The sequence below is a fragment of the Phocoena phocoena genome, chromosome 18 (genome assembly GCF_963924675.1).
Source record: "Phocoena phocoena chromosome 18, mPhoPho1.1, whole genome shotgun sequence".
Taxonomy (NCBI): Eukaryota; Metazoa; Chordata; class Mammalia; order Artiodactyla; family Phocoenidae; genus Phocoena; species Phocoena phocoena.
In genome coordinates, this window is record NC_089236.1 from 77,127,647 (window position 1) to 77,145,284 (window position 17,638).

At 43.5% G+C, this 17,638-nt stretch overlaps 1 protein-coding gene across 1 annotated transcript in view; it reads left to right on the forward strand.

Moving 5' to 3' along the window:
* MYO16 (myosin XVI) overlaps positions 1-17,638 on the forward strand; it is a 404,938-nt gene that overhangs the window by 248,940 nt on the left and 138,360 nt on the right. Inside the window, exon 22 of the mRNA XM_065896022.1 lies at positions 604-804. Within this exon, the coding sequence (XP_065752094.1) occupies positions 604-804 (201 nt within the window). The remainder of the gene's footprint in view (positions 1-603; positions 805-17,638) is intronic.

Consider the following 17,638-nt stretch of genomic DNA (forward strand, 5'->3'; position numbering starts at 1 on the left):
CCCCTTCTCGCCTGCTGCTATGTCCTTGACTGCTAAACCGCGGCCAGCAGAATGAAGTTACTTCTCTTTGGTTATCATCCTTGGGGTCTCATCGTTGGAATGGTTATTTCAATAGTGGGACCTCATCAGTATGAACTGGAAATGTCAGTGGATATTTCTGCTGCCACTCCTCTTTGATACCGCCCAAAATGAAATGAAAAGACATACCAAGTATAGGGTGAAACTTGCATTTTTACCTATAAATAGGTAGGTCTATATACCAGAAAGAAAACATACAACTTTTCTGTAGTTGGAAATTTTATTTTTATTAAGGTGAGAATATATATTTTAACAATGCCAGTGTTTTAATGACTTTAAAAAGCACTTATTTATTTTCAATTCCTCTAATCAATAAATACTACTGAGAACCAACACGACATCAGAGGTTTGCTAGGTGGTGCAGATACAGCAATGAACAAAAATAGACACGTATTGATAATAAAGACTAATTTATTTTCTCAGTGCTTGTATGAACGTGATGAGGATGTAAATGGTATGCATGAGCAATGACAAAGATAGCAAATTGAGTAATAGAAGGAAAAAACTCCTCTTCTTAACTTTCAGAAGCCTTCTGGATTTCTCTCTTTATTGGATGAAGAAAGTCAAATGATTTGGTCAGTGGAACCAAGTCTTCCCAAAAAGCTACACAGTCTTCTAGAATCCTCAAACACAAATGCAGTTTACTCCCCCATGAAGGATGGGAACGGGAACCTCGCCCTCAAAGACCAAGGCACAGCTTTCACCGTTATGCACTACGCAGGGCGGGTGAGTTCAGAGAACTGAGCCATTTATGGTACGCGCTAATGGGCCAAAGGTCTTAAGAACAAGCCTTAAAGGTTTTGATATTTTAGAGTTTTGATCTTTGAAACTGGGTGAACAACCCACAAAATGTTTCTTTCCTAAGCCCGATAAGGACTTAGCATTTCAGAACGTGGGTGATGAAGCACGCGGTGTGATTCGTCTCATAACGTTTCCATATTTATAAGTTAATACGAGCAAACGAGACCTGGATTTAATACAAGAGCTCTTCTGTGAAATTTGGGATATTTTCAAAATCAAAAGAAACATTGGACATCTGAGTTTACTTACCCTCAATATAGTTGTTAGTATTAAATTACTTTTCCTAAACCTAAGGAAGAAGGCAACTCTCCGATCCCTCTCCGTTGCCTAACCGGCTTTGTAAAACATGCTTCCTTCTTCAGATCCTTCAAGGACCGACTCTTATCTGTCTAAAACATGTCACAGTCCTGAGGCCAGCCTCCTATTGGGCCTCTCCGAGCTGGTCCCTGTCACTTCTTCCAAGGCTTACCTGCCTCAACTCTCCTCTGCAAAACCCCTGTTCAGGTTCTTTTTTCCCATCCGCTCCCTGTTTTCCTGCGGATCCCGCCCCCCACGCGTGACGCCTCTTCCCACTCAAGCTGGAAATATCCTCCCTGTCTTCTTCACAGGGTCAAATTTTATCCATCTTTTAATGCTCACATCCACATCCCACTTAATCTCCGATCCAGCTTCCATCTCTGGTTAATTCTTCCACTTTTGAATCTGTAGCCGTCAGACTTTCCTCCCTGTTTGGGATATAGCACAAATACCGTTATTAAGGGGTGAAATCCCTAGTCACTCTCTCACTCTCAGCGTATTTCAGTTCACTTCGGCCAGTGTTTACTGAGACTCTACTATATGCCAAACCCAGGGCACTAGAGGATCAAAGATGAATAAACCGTGTTTCTTGCCCTCAAACGTGTCACAGTCAAGTAAGGAAAAGGAAAGTTAACAAATACTTCCGCTGTAATTTGCTCATAGTAATATTAGTCATGTTAACAAAATTCTCTGTTAGCACAAAGAAGAAAGAATTTATTTGGCTCCAAAAAAGAGTGTAGAAATGTTTTCAAGAGGAGGTAAAACGTGACCTTGACCTATAAGGGGGATGCTGAGCTGCCTGAGACTGCGAGGCAGGAACACCCCAGTAAAGACAAGGGCTTGTGAAAATGAACGGACCGTGCGTCTGTCTGGATTCGGTTGCAAAGGACAGAATCCCGTGTAGCTGTTCAAGCAGAAAATCACCATCAGGGGGACTCTAAGTTGAACTTTCAGAAATGACCTTAAAACCACCCCGCAGGACAGGGCTCCCTCTGTAGTTAGGGCCACGTCTTTGATCAGGAAGCCTGCAGCCTGATTGAGAAACTGCTGCTACAGGTACTGACTCCCAGTAACTGCTGTCACCTAAACCAGTAAGAGGCCCATTCCCCGGCACTCAACAAGGAAGAGTCAGTGGCTGAGCCTGGAGCCTTCAGTGCTGGAGAAAACCAACATCTCCTGGACGTGCTCACCAGGTAAAACACAGACACAGCAGAAATGCAGCCTCCGCCACTTCAACTCTCTAAATCTCGGGCAGTAGTTCAGACAGGTGGAAGCTGCAGAACGAGCGGACCCTAGCTGCGAGGGAGTCTGGGAGAAGTAATATTCGCACTTTCCAACATCTGCAGGACAGGAAGTGACCAGGCTAAACCTAACACTCCGCCATTTCCAACCACATCGTAGTTGGGAAATGGTACCAGACGTTTGGTCAAGTGTATGGAGGTTGGTAGGAGAAAAGTCTAGGAAGGCTGTTTGTGGTGAAATCATGAATAAATATGCATGTACACCTCAGGACTTTGTCCTCTTGACAGTGTTAACTTATCGGATGTTTTTAGACAGGGTGGGGGATGAAGTGAGAAAACCAGAGGACATGATGTAGGTAGGTTGGGAAGAAAGGAAGGGGGATAATGGAAACACTCCAACAAGGACTGCGTTTGAGCCAGAGCGGCAGGACAGAGTGGTGGCCTTCCCAGGGAAGAGTGAGTGACTGAATGTGTGGAGCCAGGGAGGGGACACAGCTGGAGATGACCCCGAGGGCCGCACCCTGTTGACTGATGGAGGTTATTTTAGGCCAACCAAGAAGGGAAATCCTGGAGAAGGAGGCTGTTTGGAAGGAAAGATATTCCTCTTCAGATGTTTGGAATTTGAGGTTTTTAATGGAAATTCCCATGAGATGCTGAAAATACTTGACACTGGGAGGCTGGCTGTTTCTAGAAACCTAGTCATAGTTTGGGAAATGTGTATAATTGCACATGGAGAAGAGGGAGAAAGGTGTTAGTAGGAAAGAAAAGTATCACAGAAACGAAGAGAAAAGAGACGTCCGGGTCAACAGGAAGTGAGCCTTGACAGGACACTTAGGCCAAGGAACACCTTTGTGAGAAGTTCTGGTGGGACGGTGCCATGTGACGGCTTAGTGGATGTGGGGAGGAAGTCAGTGGATGATTTTATATAATGAATAGATATTCTCAGAAATTATCAACTGTCCTTTAGAGTTGAGAGATTTAGCCTTTACATTTTTTTTTTACAACAGTAGCAATCTTTTCGTCCTATGTGCAGATTTTTTAATCTATATTTTCTTTATATTAAGAATTTACTAAAGAATATAGAAACAAAGATACTTGCATAATAAAATAACATGTTATTTTACTTTTCAATTCAAATGTTAGAATACTTTTCAATTCAAAAGCTTTTGTGTCAGAATTCTTTTTATTGAGGTACAGTTAATTTACAATGTTGTGTTAGTTTCAAGTGTACAGCAAAGCGATTCAGTTACACATAAATATATATATATATATTTTCAGAATTATAGGTTATTCTAAGATATTGAGTGTAGTTCCTGGTGCTGTACGGCAGGTCCTTGTTGTTTATTTTATATACAGTAGTGTGAATGTGCTACTCCCAATCTCCTAATTTATCCCCCGCCCCTTTCCTCTTCGGTAACCATAAGTTTGTTCTCTATGTCCGTGAGTCTATTTCTGTTTCGTAAATAAGTTCATTTGTGTCATTTTTTTAGATTCCACATATGTGATGTCATATGATATTTGTCTTTCTCTGTCTGACATACTTCACTTAGTCTGATAATCTCTAGGTCCGTCCATGTTGCTGTAAATGGCATTATTTCATTCTTTCTTTTTGCTGAGTGATATTCCATTGTGTATATGTACCATATCTTCTTTAGCCATTAATCTCTTGATGGACATTTTATTATGCAAGTATCTCTGTTTCTATATTCTTTGATAATCCCCAGTGCCTGGGAGAGTATCTGGCACATAAAATGCACCAATAAATATTTAATGAATAAATGAATCATTTGATACTTAAAAAATAATTTATTGAATTCATAGGATTTAGTTGAAAAATTACAATAAGGTATAACTAATGATTTTGGAAAATTATTTTTCTGTAAGTTTCGTGGAAGCTATCTTTAGTCAGTATATACCTGACCCGCCTTGTAAGTCTGTTCGTCTTGTATCTGGAAGATATACTAGATGTTCAATAAGTGAAAATTGCATTAAACTGAATGGTACCAAGCTTTGGAATAAAATTTTGCTTGCTAATTATTGTATGTTTGCATTTAAAAAGTATTCTACAAGCACCTAGTAAAATGTCAATGGTTTTAAGAAAATCTGGGAAAAACAACGGAGAGTTTGAGTGAATGAAATCATTTCACTGAGTTCTGATAGCAATAAAGCAAAGCAGAGAAAGCCAGTTGATTAGCTGCCACATAGCTAAAGCCCTGTGGAATCACGAAATTTCCTGTAAAAGCACCTTTATATTTTAAAGCAGGATTTTCCATAATTGGAGTCAATTTTGTGGTTTTATAAAAGTCTTTCATTTCACTGAGGTGTACTAAAGAGTCTTAGCCCAAGGACTCCCTGAGGACTCATTCACATGTTAAAGTATAGATCCTATGTAATTTGTGGCAATATGTCAAGCCATATGCCATTCTAATCATCAGACGTAACTTTGTATACTTAAATTTTGAGCTATTGCACTTTCAAGGAAAGTAGCGCTTTCTGCATTTTATAAATCAGGAGATGTAGCAAAGAGCTAATTGGCTTAAGATCAGCAGGCAGGGTCTATTTTGGACAGTAGGATGAGCCATCCTGAATAGCTCTTTGATGATAAAGTTGACCCCGGAGGAGACCTCAATGGCTTTGGGGTTCGTGGGTTTGTTCGTAGTCTCCTCTTGTCTGGATGGATGTGCTAGAGAGTTCTTACCATCACTTGCCCCTCCATGCCTGGTTTACCTAGTTCTGTTAGTAAAAACATGCCGTATCTCACAGGAAGAACAATCATTACTGCTGGTGATGATACTGACATCCAGCCTCCTGCCCCCAGAGACCCACACACCTGACTGTTCTGCTCTGACTGCGAGACCCTGCCATGCTTCTGAATCTCATTTGGAGCAGAGGCTCAGAAGTCCTTTTAGAAATGTTTAAGCAACATTATTTAAATTACAGCTGACGATCTTCCCTAAACACATTTGAATTTTTCATTACTCATAGGAGCGTGGTGTATCTTCCAATCTCCATTACAGAAATATTTTAAAGTAAATGGGATGAGGCTGTGCATGAAATATTAACAGGGTCTCACTAATGAGCATGAATTTGAATTAAAGAAGCTGTGAGTTGTGTGTTTTTTTATCGTTATTTGTTTTAGCAAATTTTAAACCTTATATGGGGTTACCTGTTTTAGGAATTGCTCTTAAACTTGTTTTAGTGATTTACATGATGGATAAGCATTAAATCCGGAAGTGTGTCTAATTTTATTGGCTTTTAAAATTAAGAATCTTGAAGGAAAGAAGAATTAGGATTTGGCAAAAGACGTTGGCTCTTAGGAAAGTTGAATTTCCATGAAGGTGATTCCTAAATTCTAATAGGAAATAGTATTTTGAAGTTCCTACATTTTTTTTTTTTCCTGCGGTACGCGGGCCTCTCACTGCCGTGGCCTCTTCCGTTGCGGAGCACAGGCTCCGGACGCGCAGGCGCAGCGGCCATGGCTCACGGGCCCAGCCGCTCCGCGGCAAGTGGGATCTTCCCGGACCGGGACACGAACCCGTGTCCCCTGCCTCGGCAGGCGGACTCTCAACCACTGCGCCACCAGGGAAGCCCTGAAGTTCCTACATTTTAACATGAGAAAAGGAAATCGATTAAGAGATAGTAAAGCAATCTGAAGTAATGAAAGTTAAATTCATGAAAACAGAGGTCAAGATTAATAGCTATAAAATATATGATACTTACATATTTGACCTTCTTTGGTGTCTGCTCGTAAGGTCTTTGTCTGAACGTTGTTTATTATGATCATTTCTTTTTTGGCATGAAGTGATTCTTTGGGGATCTCAGATAAGTGTCCCATTGTATGACTGGCCTTGATGATTTATACGAATCATCCTGGTGGTGTTGCTCTTACCTAAGTGACGTGCCTGTGTTTCAGCCTCCTTCTGTCTCCAAACCCATAAGTATCGTAGTGGATGGAACGGTGCCTGCCCCACACAAAAGACAGGTCCTCGGGCTCATGCCTAGAACCTACGACTGGGATCTTATTTGGGAACAGGCTCTTTGCATATGTAATTAAGTCAAAGGATCTTGAGACAAGAAGGTCTTCCTGGATTAGCTGTTGAGCTCTAAGCCCAGTGACAAGTATCCTTATAAGAGGGGGGCCGAGGGAGATTTGAGAGAGAAAAGCAAGTGGAGACCAGAGTGATGCTGCCACAGGCCACCAGAAGCTTGAGGAAGCAGGGAAGCAGGGCAGGGATGCCAGGTTCCAGAGTGGGTGCTGGTTACAGCAGCCCCAGGAAGCCAATGCACGTGTTCATTGGGTCAATGTTTACAGATCAGAACAGCAGTGAGGAGTTTTAACTCGTAGCATTGTAGTTTTCTTTTTCTTTTAACACATTTGATCCATTTGAAAATGACTCCTACATTTCTCCATCTCTATTTTTGCTCACATGGTTTCCTCACCTGTAATGCCCCTTTCCTCTTTCTTTCCAAATCGTACCTATCTTCCCAAGGCCAAGTTTTTGGCCTGATCCAAGTTTCCCTGCTCTGTCTCTTCCCTCATCCATAAGCACACCTGATGCTTACCTAGCAGTGTTCAATTTGCAGAGTGCCTGGGAAACATTTTCACCACAACCTTCTTTGTAAATATTACTGTGTCAGTTTTCCAGTGAAGTAAGCCTTGGTGGAGTCTAGTGGTTCACCAAATATTAAACAGTTATGTGTGAGTCTCCTGGGGGCACCATTACGAAGTCCCCCATCCAGCATGGCTTAAAACCGTACAAACGTATCCTCTCTCACAGTTCTGGTGGCCAGAGTCTAAAATCAGGTGTCCGCAGGTTGGGTCCCTCCGCAGGCTCCGAGAGAAATCTGTTCGAAGCCTCTCTTCCAGCTTCTGGACTTGTCAGCAGTTGGTGTTCCTTGGTTTGTAGACACAGCACCCAGGTCTCTGCCTCTATCTTTACAAGGTTTTCTCTCTGCGTGTGTCTTTGTGTCCCTTTCTCTTCTTTAAGGACATCAGTCATTGGATTTAGGGTCCCCTCCCATCCAGTAGGACCTCGTCTTAACTAATTACCTCCACAAAGGTCTTATTTCCATAAAAGGGCACATTCTGTGGTTCTGGGTGGGCTTGAATTTTGGGGTCACACCATTCAACCCACTGCAGACCAGTAGGTCACAATACGGTGTCTCAGCTTTCTCACCCCCCCACCCCCATATCTTTCTCTCTCCACCATGGTATGTGCTGAAATCTTAGTGTTTATTATCTCAGTCATGAAATCTGTGTTGTGTAACAGAGAAGACGCACTGGGGCACTTGGGGCTCCATTGCTGTGACTTTGAGGGATACACTGACCCTCAGCTAACATACCCATGGGGTTTGTAATTAAGGGGAATATACCTATGAACCTCGTAAACTTGTTCTGAAGGGTAAGTGGTGGGCAAGCAATCAGTGCAGGTACAACTGGTTGGAGACGTTGTGTCAAAGATGCGAATCCTATTTCCCCAACAACTGCTGAAGGTCTTGCCGTGCAGGAATACCACCATATCTGGCAAAATTTTAAACTCATCAATCACAAGTATCGAAGTCCTGAAAATATTTCGGGAATCACCAAATCAACTGGCTGTATTGAGAATATTAGAGGCCCAACTGACTTTCTCAAATTGAATCATTGGTAAATGTCCTTGATTAGTTAAGAGAGATATTTGTTAATTCTTGTATGTTATAAATGTGCTCGCGTTGCATAAATAAATGTTTTATAGATGTGTTAGAATATCTGTTTTTATTTATCATGATGTTATTCATAGCGCTTTAGCAGATGGTAAGGAATATGTAACCACCAAAGTTATAGTGTGGTATTTTCTTGTACTTCCTATCACACTTGAAAGACTTCAGTGGAAGGTAAGTGCAGGAAATTGAGATTGTCTCCATCTATGGAAACTATAATATTAAAAGAAAAAATATTTAGATAAATGTTTCACCTTATGTTAATGTGACATTCTGTTTTTCACTGACTATACAGGTGGTTTTTGTGATGAGCAACACTGCCTTGATTAAAGAGAATTTTTGTAAAAGATTATATTCTTTACCATTTAGCTTTATGACTAATAGTTTAATCAAGCATACAGGTGTGTGAAGTTTTACTGCAGATTTTTTTTTTTTTTTTTTTTTTTTTGCGATACGCGGACCTCTCACCGTTGCGGCCTCTCCCGTTGCGGAGCACAGGCTCCGGACGCGCAGGCTCAGCGGCCATGGCTCACGGGCCCAGCCGCTCCGCGGCACGTGGGATGCTCCCCGGACCGGGGCACGAACCCGCGTCCCCTGCCTCGGCAGGCGGACTCTCAACCACTGCGCCGCCAGGGAAGCCCTTTACTGCAGGTTGTTAAAGGTCCTTTCCATATCATTTTCCTTAAGAAAATTGAAGCGCTCTGCAATTTACATACATATTCCAAGACGTAATTTACCGCAGAAGGAAAATGTACAGCCCGTTATACAATGTGCTCGTGGGTGTGTCTTTACATGGTGGGGTTTGCTTGTATTCATCAAGGTTCCTTCTCCATCCTCCTAAATCACATCCTGGTGAGGTGGATAAAGTCCTAATCCCAGACTGTAGACCCTGATCATTATCATCATGGCACTGATTTCCACAGGCCTTTCCGGGAACCCAATTACTAAAACACTGCTGATAGGAGTGATGTGTGGAAAAGACTGGTTTGTGGCCAGTCTATAAAATACCTGAACTTTTTTTCCCTTCTCCTCGAAAGGGATCTACCCCTCTTGTGGAATATATTAAGTTTGAAACATGTCGGTTGAGATTTATGGTGTTGCCCAGACCTCTGAGAAGCAGAGATCTCTATCTCATTGAGGCTGCAGAACATTCTAGATGACAGAGGGATGAAAGCCGACCTCTCTGCCCTCAGACGTATTTACATAACATGTATGTGGGCGGAACCTTGGTCCCTTCAATTTCCCTGTGTCACCTGTGTCAGGAACACCTTCTGTAGCTTGTCTCCTGGCCTTCACCTCCAGAGATTGGTGGGTGACACGGTGTTCCCAAGAAGGCTCTGAAAGTGAACCTTTAAATCAGCGGGAAAAGGAGATGAACTCATCAATAAGGACGTTTCCATTTATTTCCCTCTTTCTTTTCTCCAGGCAGAATCCCCAGACATAACAATGAAACCTGTCTGGTCCAAGCCAAACTGATACTGTTAAAGGTTATTTGACAAAGATATTTTGACCCACACAAAGAGAGCTTAATTTACATCTGTATTTGTTCACCTCTTGGGCAAACTTTTAGAAGAATAAGAATTAACTCCCCCAGGCCCCTTGTGCTCCCTTTCTTCCATCAATTTCACCTTTGGCATAAATACATTTTTGTAGACTTGATAAATGTTTCCTTATCCAGAGTTTTATTAGGAAGAGAAAATGCAGGCTCTTATTTAGGGAATCTTACTGTTTTTTTCAAAGATTTAACTGGTTCTTTTATCTTCATGGGTTGACTGACATTTATAAATAGGGAACTTTAGATTTCCTAGAATATTGATATCTTATTTTAAGTTGATTGGTATTTTTTCTCCTTAAAAGGAACCAATGTATCATGTTCATAAATTTCAGTTGTGGTAATTTTCATTCAATGCCTATATCCGGAATCTAGATATCTAGATAAGGACCCTTAACAGTAATACTATGTGCTTCTACAACTTTCTCTGTTGATTAGTACTTATCAACTTAAAGTGAATCAGAATGAGAGCAAGCAAAACTATTAGATGGAATCACTTAATGGAAAAGTAAAAAACAGAAGCCTCTGCTTATAAATATTGATGCAAGAGAGAGATCAGTTTACCACCACGCATGAAATCCAGACATTTTTCAGCAGACCTCAGATAGAAAGCTGAAACCAGGCATGAAAAATTATCAGACCCATTTATATCTACTGAGAACGATCTTACTTCTTTTGCTAAAATCCAGTCTTTACACACATTCTGATGTGCTATAGTGAACTCAAGAGTCTGTCTCAAAAGTTGCCCATTTTTATCAGCTGTGAATCCCACCTCTTTCCTAGGGATTATATTTTGCATCATGTAAATAACATGGTGGAGAAGGGGGTTATGAATCTGACTGATAAGTGAATTTACTTCCGTTCTGTAAAGATTGATGACTCCCGGGAGAGTATTTCATGTCTCTTTCTAGGAGTTTATATGCTCTCGTGATTCAGTTTCGTAGATGACACGGCTCCCATGTCTCTCCAGTCTGTTTCTCTGTGGGCTTCACACCCACGGGTCTACTTTTTAGTATCTCTGCTTGAGTGGCGTCTTCACGGTAACAGATCCAGTGGCTAACTAAACTAAATCCCCAAACACTCTCTCAGCTGACTTCAAAAAAGTAAATAAAATCATTTGCCGTATTGGTCCCACTTTTCAACTCATGGTAAAATCAGAAACCCAGTTAATTACCAGATGAGAGCTACTCTCTCCCCACCTACCCTTAGAATCCAAATAGCCCTCATTTGTATTCCAGCGCCCAAGGTCACATCACCTCCCCCTCTTGGGTCCCTTCAACAGTCTCCTAACACTAACTGATGGAAGAAATGCGAATTATGAATAAAGGGATGAATGAATATCTTTACTTAAAGGCATATGAACTGCTTTTATTTCATTTATCTTCTTGTTTCCCTGGTGACACTGTCCAGAATTAAATGTGATTATTCTGATTTGACTTGTTAATAGTAGTCCTGAAACAGTGGTGGTGACGCCTGCTTTCTTTGCCATATTTTTACCTCCCAGTTTACCTCCTTTGGTAGAAGAATAAACTCTGATTTCTCTTTTAAAAATCAGATCTTCGGGCTTCCCTGGTGGCGCAGTGGCTGAGAGTCCGCCTGCCGATGCAGGGGACGCGGGTTCGTGCCCCGGTCCGGGAAGATCCCACATGCCGCGGAGCGGCTGGGCCCGTGAGCCATGGCCGCTGGGCCTGCGCGTCCGGAGCCTGTGCTCGGCGACGGGAGAGGCCCGCGTACCGCAAAAAAAAAAAAAAAAAAAAAAATCAGATCTTCCAGATCGTTTTAACACTCCTGTTCTTCGTGTACCTGGTAGTTGAATATGCACAACTCGGGAGATGTAATCAGGATTCGATTTTTATTTTGGGTTCACACCACTTTTTAAAATATATTCAGCTGGGACAACCCTTCCTTTTAACCAGAAAAAACCCCAGGCAGCTCCAGCGGTATTTCTGGTCTCTTCTAAGTAATAGAAAGTCCTTTATTTGCTTTCATTGGTGATCACGGACTCAACTCAGAGACGAGGAGTTTCTGGTCCTGTATAGCGATCAGAACCACGAACTTTAGCTGACCGTCAGGTCCCGTCAAGCCTCAGCCACACAGGAGACACTGTACCGTGGCCTGGAGCACCCTGTTTCTGTCTATTCTTGTGCTGGGTCCTCTCATTTCATCCCAATATGGCTTCACGCACACAGCTCCTTTCGATATTTAGGGCTGATCCTGGCTTGGGTGCTTCCATGCGTCCCTGAGACGCTTCCCTGGGAGGGCTTTGAGGCCCTTCCCATGCCCTTGGTGATGCTGTCCCCCACTAACCCCCCCAGCTGGCTGCTCCCCTGGGGCCCTGGTTTCTGACGCTCTCCACCGGACCCCACTCCTCTCAGCCTCACATATAGCCTCTTGGGCAGGATGTAACCCAACTTGGGATTGTGGACCAGATGAGGAAACTTCATCACACCCTTTGTAGTTCATCCAAAAACGTAATATGTCCTGCTCTCCACTTTCTGGAGCTGACACACAGCAGCCCTTCCTCTTGCAGCAGGGCTGTCCCTTCCCTCACACGTACCCCATCCTTCTGCCCATTTCTGACTTTGTGCTACTTAGTGGGGGTCGATGACCCGTTCCCAGTGTCTCCCTAAGTGCTGGGACATTGTCCAAGTGTATGAGGGTGTTCCATGAAGTCTCCTCCCTCTTGGTTTAGGTGCTGGGGGAAGAAACTGTGTAAAAGTATTTATGGCCGTATTTGCCTGCTGTATAAAGCAATCACTGCTGTGTCCTCAAATTGGTGTGAGAGCAATAGATCCATAGACCCATAGATAGACAGAGATGCCCAAGTCAAATACCGTCCTTAGAGAAATATGTACACACACACACATACCTAAAGGCAATATCAGTGCCGCCAGAAACACACGTAAGCTGTCCATGCTGTAGTCTGGGATGTCCTGAAATGCCTCAGTTATCACTGAGGGTAGCTTCATTAGAGGAAGTAGAACTTTTAGCACTTAACCACATGGAAATAGGGATTTCCACATCGGAACTACATTAATTAGGTGATACTATAATTAGCAATTCAGTTTGTCCTTTACATTTTGCCTTGCAAGGTAGAGTGTCCGCTCTGGAAAAGGCTCTCATCCTAATGCAGTGTTTTATATGTTACTGTGGGTAACGTCTCAGCCCAGTAGGAGAAGGAAGGACAAAGAAGACGCAGGAAGTCTAGGTAGCGAATCCCTAAGTGATACCACGAGAGGCTCTCCTAAGAATTCTCCACCCTTGTTTCCCCACTCAGGTGGTTTCCTGTTGGCCTCCTGATTCTGGCCTGAATGGAGAATTGGTTGTGACGTTTACGTTTCTAGCCTACAGTGACACGCTCTATTTGTTTCCCTTTCTTTTTCTCTAACCTGCGAGGCCTCGCTGCAGGTACGCTGAGACCCCCTCTCCCCCCCCCCCCCCCCACTCGCTGCACGTGGTTCGTTTCACGGGCTGCGATGCCATCTCCTTGCACCCTCAGTCCTCTCGGAACGAGTCGTTTTTATCGCTCTGTCTGCATCCATCCTTCTGGCCTTCTAGGACTGCCTTGCTCTCCTGGCTTTCCGTCACACCTTCGAGAGCTTCGTTATCTCTCGTCAGGTGTTCTGAACAGCGATGAACACGGTATCTCTCCTTGTCCTTTTGAGCTGCAGAGCAGGTAGAAGCGGCTGAGCTGTCGGCACCAAGACAAGAATAGACAGAGCGAGAAATTGGGGCTGGTGGAGGTCAGCCGGGGTCTAGCCTGAAAAAGAAACTGCTCCACATTTTCAGGCAGAAGAAAAGGAGTACAGGGATTCGGTTCCCCAGGAAAAGTTGAGACAGATGGGAGACGATGAGGTGACCCAGAGACATGTGAAACGGCTGCCGCCTCTGAGGCTGGAGGTGGGAAGGGAGGAGGCTGTTCTACGGGGAGTGGAGCTGAGGGCAGCTGGTGGGAGCACGGCAGACTGGCACACCTTCCTTGACCTCGCATGGCCCTCCGCCCGTGTGCCAGCGCCTGGAGCGGGGCTGCTGAGACCACAGACGTTAGGATGTTAGGCCCCAGCTCGGGCAGACCCCATGCTTTGCTTATCCTGGTGGAGTAAGCCAACTGCTCTCGCTTTAATTCAGGGGATTCAAATCAGAGATGGCGGATGGAGCCATTTCCCCGGAGCGCACTCACGCCTGCACTTCAGTTTCCTTGGAGACGAGCCAAACCTGAGCCTGACAGCCTCCAGTTGGGAAGACAACGCGTGTGCTTTGGCCTTTCGTAACTTTTCTTTGTGGACCCGGGAGACTAAGTATCTTGATGGATTGTGATTCACACCCATGGCGAAAGTTTTATAACCCCTGTTTTTATATACAGCGAACGTAATTTCTCTTTTAATTGTGTGTATTGCAGTGCCGGAGCGTTACAGCGAGTACATCCAAAAAGGGAGCGCGTGGCCGCGGTCCCTAGCTTACACCCTTCTCCCTGGGCATCCTCACCAAAGCGTTTCGATGCGTGTGCTAACTGCTGAAACGTGAGGAAAATGCTCAATTTCCTTTGGAGCCGTTTTATTGAACAGAATCATTCCAAAGGAAATCTTTGACTACATGACAATTCCCTTTAAGATTTGTATGGATCTGTATGCATGTAAATTTCTCTGTTACATGCATGAGGGATGCTGTCACTTATAGCATGAATCCTTAAGAGGAGAAAAAAATATAGCACCTGAGTTTCAGTTATGTAAAGACAGAGGGGGAAAAAGAGCCTTTATCCTGGCCTCTATCTTTTGTGACTTTCAGAGTTTTTCTCCTTTCATCCCCCAAACAATAAACTAGCAGGAAAAGGAGGGGTGGGGTTGAGGACAGAGATGCTGTCTTGAGGGACCTAGAAAGGCCCATGCCTGAAACCTGCTCCTGCCATTCCAGCAATGCCCGCTGCATCCCTCCCGAGTGGCACAGCTGAGACAGGACAGGCCTGATCTGTCGCCCTGGTATCACAGACTCACAGACTCACAGAGCTAGGGTGATTCCTAGGGTACACTGAGTTTTTCTCCTTGCTGTTTTCCCATTCATACAGATTCCTCTGTCCATTTAACTAGGCTCTGAGGCTCACTGCCCTTTGAATCACCAGGAGCCCAATGGGGTGGCCTTTTCCCACTCAGTGTTGTAGCATCCATGGCTTCTATGCAACCTTAGTGCCTCTTCAGGCCAGTGGTCCCAGTGAGGTCCGGAGGCTGAGGCTAGGTGGCTGGTGAGTGTAATGTGCTTTTACTCTTCCAGGGAGATGGGCTTTATTCGGAAGCAATTTCTTTGTAAAGTAACAAATGAATTTTGACTGATGGCACTACAGCTACAGGATGAGAGCCTCCTTTTCAGACGGCAGCTCATTTAGCAGCCTCATGGTTAGATGGCGTAGATAACTCCATGAGTCCTTCTCGGGGCGGTAATGTAAAAATATTCTGGAACAGGGATGAGAGGAAGTACAGGTGAGCGTTAGAGCAGATATGGGGGTTGCTGATTAGAAAACGATACATACTATGCAAAACTAGGACTAACATACTTTTTCATGCATCTTCAAAATCACCGAGAGAGAGAGAGAGAGAGAGAGAGAGAGGAGAGAGAGGTTGACATTACCATCCATGTTCTGGAGACGAGAAATCAGGAAGGCTCAGTGCCTTGATGTCATTACCTCCCAGGCACCAGGACTGGTTGAAGCTGGAGCCCAAAAGGCAGCAGCCATGCAAGGCTTGTCCTCTTTCCAATACAGCTTGATGCCTCCTACCTAGATGTGGGCCTTGAGAAGTAGACTCGGCTTTGGCAGCTGGTGAAGCTGGAAAGGACTTTTCTAAAAAGAAAGGGGAGCACCTGGAAATAGGCCATATGTCAACGGATTGTGTTCAGTGAGGTGGACATCTTTCTGTAGAAAGTGAGGATCTACCAAGGATTGGACACGAGCGATCCTGGAGTTAGATTTTCTATTCACGTCTTCTTCTGAAAATTAACTTTTAGTTCTCGTGTTAACTTAGGACTAAGAGAAAGTATGTGTGTTATCATCATCCAGATTATATATTTTTTTAACTGTGGCCAGCTCGTTTGCTATAATTGTTTTCAAGTGAAAATAAAACCCCAGACCTTTTAGTTGCCTTCGTTAAAACGACAGGGCGCCTTTTCAGGATGTGCAGTGTTGAAATGCTTAGACGCAGTTCAGATTTCAGCGTTGTGCGAAGTTTCTGCGTTTGTCTTGTGCCGCCACCTCCTTGCTGGGGGGAGGGGGTGATGTCAGAGGAGTGGGGGGAGGTCAGGACTCGCCACTGCCCGGAGGTAACCCGCCGCAGGTCCCCTCTCCCCACACCCACTTAGGAAGCAGTAGAGAGGCACGTCAACCCCTTCCACCTGCTCACCCTGCAGCCAGGGAAGTGTGCCTGGAGGCCCAGTGGAGACCCAGAACTCCTGCCCACCCAGCAGCAATGAGAATCCCCTCTTCTTTTGTGTCAGAGGAGGTTGAGCGGGGACCCCGAATTCTCCACTTGACAGTAGTGAGGCTGTGCCTCTCTTCCCCTGCTGAGTCAACTAACCAGAAGGTTAAGTGGGAAACTTCAACATCCTCTTCTCAGTTGATAGAACAGCTTTGTGGGAAATCAGAAAGGATGTAGAAGAACTCAACACCATCAACCAATGGGATCTGCTCACTTACAGATGTGTAAACCAAGAGAAGCAGAATTCTCATTCTTTTCAATCCATGCTTCAAGAAAGACTATATTCTGGGCCATAAACCAAACCTAAAATTCCGAAGAATTGAAATTATACAGACTGGGGCTTTCCTATCACAATGGACTCAAACTAAAAATCAAGAAGAGAAAAATAACAGGAAAATCTCCAAATACCTGGAAACTACAAAATGCCCTTCTAAATAATCCATAAGTCAAAAATGAAGTTTCAAGGGAATTCAAAAATATGTTGAACTGAATGAAAATGAAAATACAACATATCAAACGTTTGAGACAGACCTAAAACAGTGCCAAGAGGAAAATTTATAGCACTACATACACATATTAGAAAAGAGGAAAGTCTCAAGTCAGTAATCTAAGCTTCCACCTCAACAACCTAGAAGAAGGAAAGTAAAATAAACCCAGAACAAGCAAACAAAAGGCAATCCAAGAGCAAACCGAGAGCACAATGCGTGGAATTTTTTTAAAAATAGAGAAAATCAATGAAACAAAGAGTTGGTTCTCTTAAAATAACCATAAAAATGACAAACCTCTAGTAAGGAATGACAAGGAAAAAAAAGAGAAAAGACTCAAATTGCTAATATCAGGAATAAAACAGGAAATATGAATACAGACCCTGCAGTCAACAAAAAGATCAAAAGGGAATAAATACTACAAACAACCATCACATATAAATTTGATGACTTAGATGAACTGGACCAGTTCCTCACAAAACACAAATGACCTCAATTCACCACATATGAAATAGAGTCCTGAGTCTTCCCTGCGCTGATGTCAATATCCTGCTGGTGATGGTTTTGTCCGATGTTATCACTGGCGGGAATGGGGTAAAGGGTCCACCGGCTCTGTTGGTGTTATTTCTTACAACGGTGAATCTACAATTATCTCAAAATTAAAAGTTTAAGAAGTATTCAAAGGTGATGGGAGCAGGTTATCTATGGACATAATAAACGGGCATGAGTGGATATCATTTATTTAGATTTTCTAGTTGCCTTTGACAAGGCCAATACCAGACTTTATTGGATTGAGGAAATCATCATGATTAAAAGACCAAGTCTGGAAACAGATTGTATTTCACCCTTAAAAAGAAAAAATAAACCCATCTCGGATGTGTGTGTTGTGTGCATGTATGTCTCAGCTCGTCTCCTGAAAAGTCCTAGAAACACTGACCAGCTTGATAATACCATGCTGTTGTGCACCTCTAGGTCTCTAATTACAATTTTCCTGTAAAATATGAAAGGGCTCCTTGAGGAAGT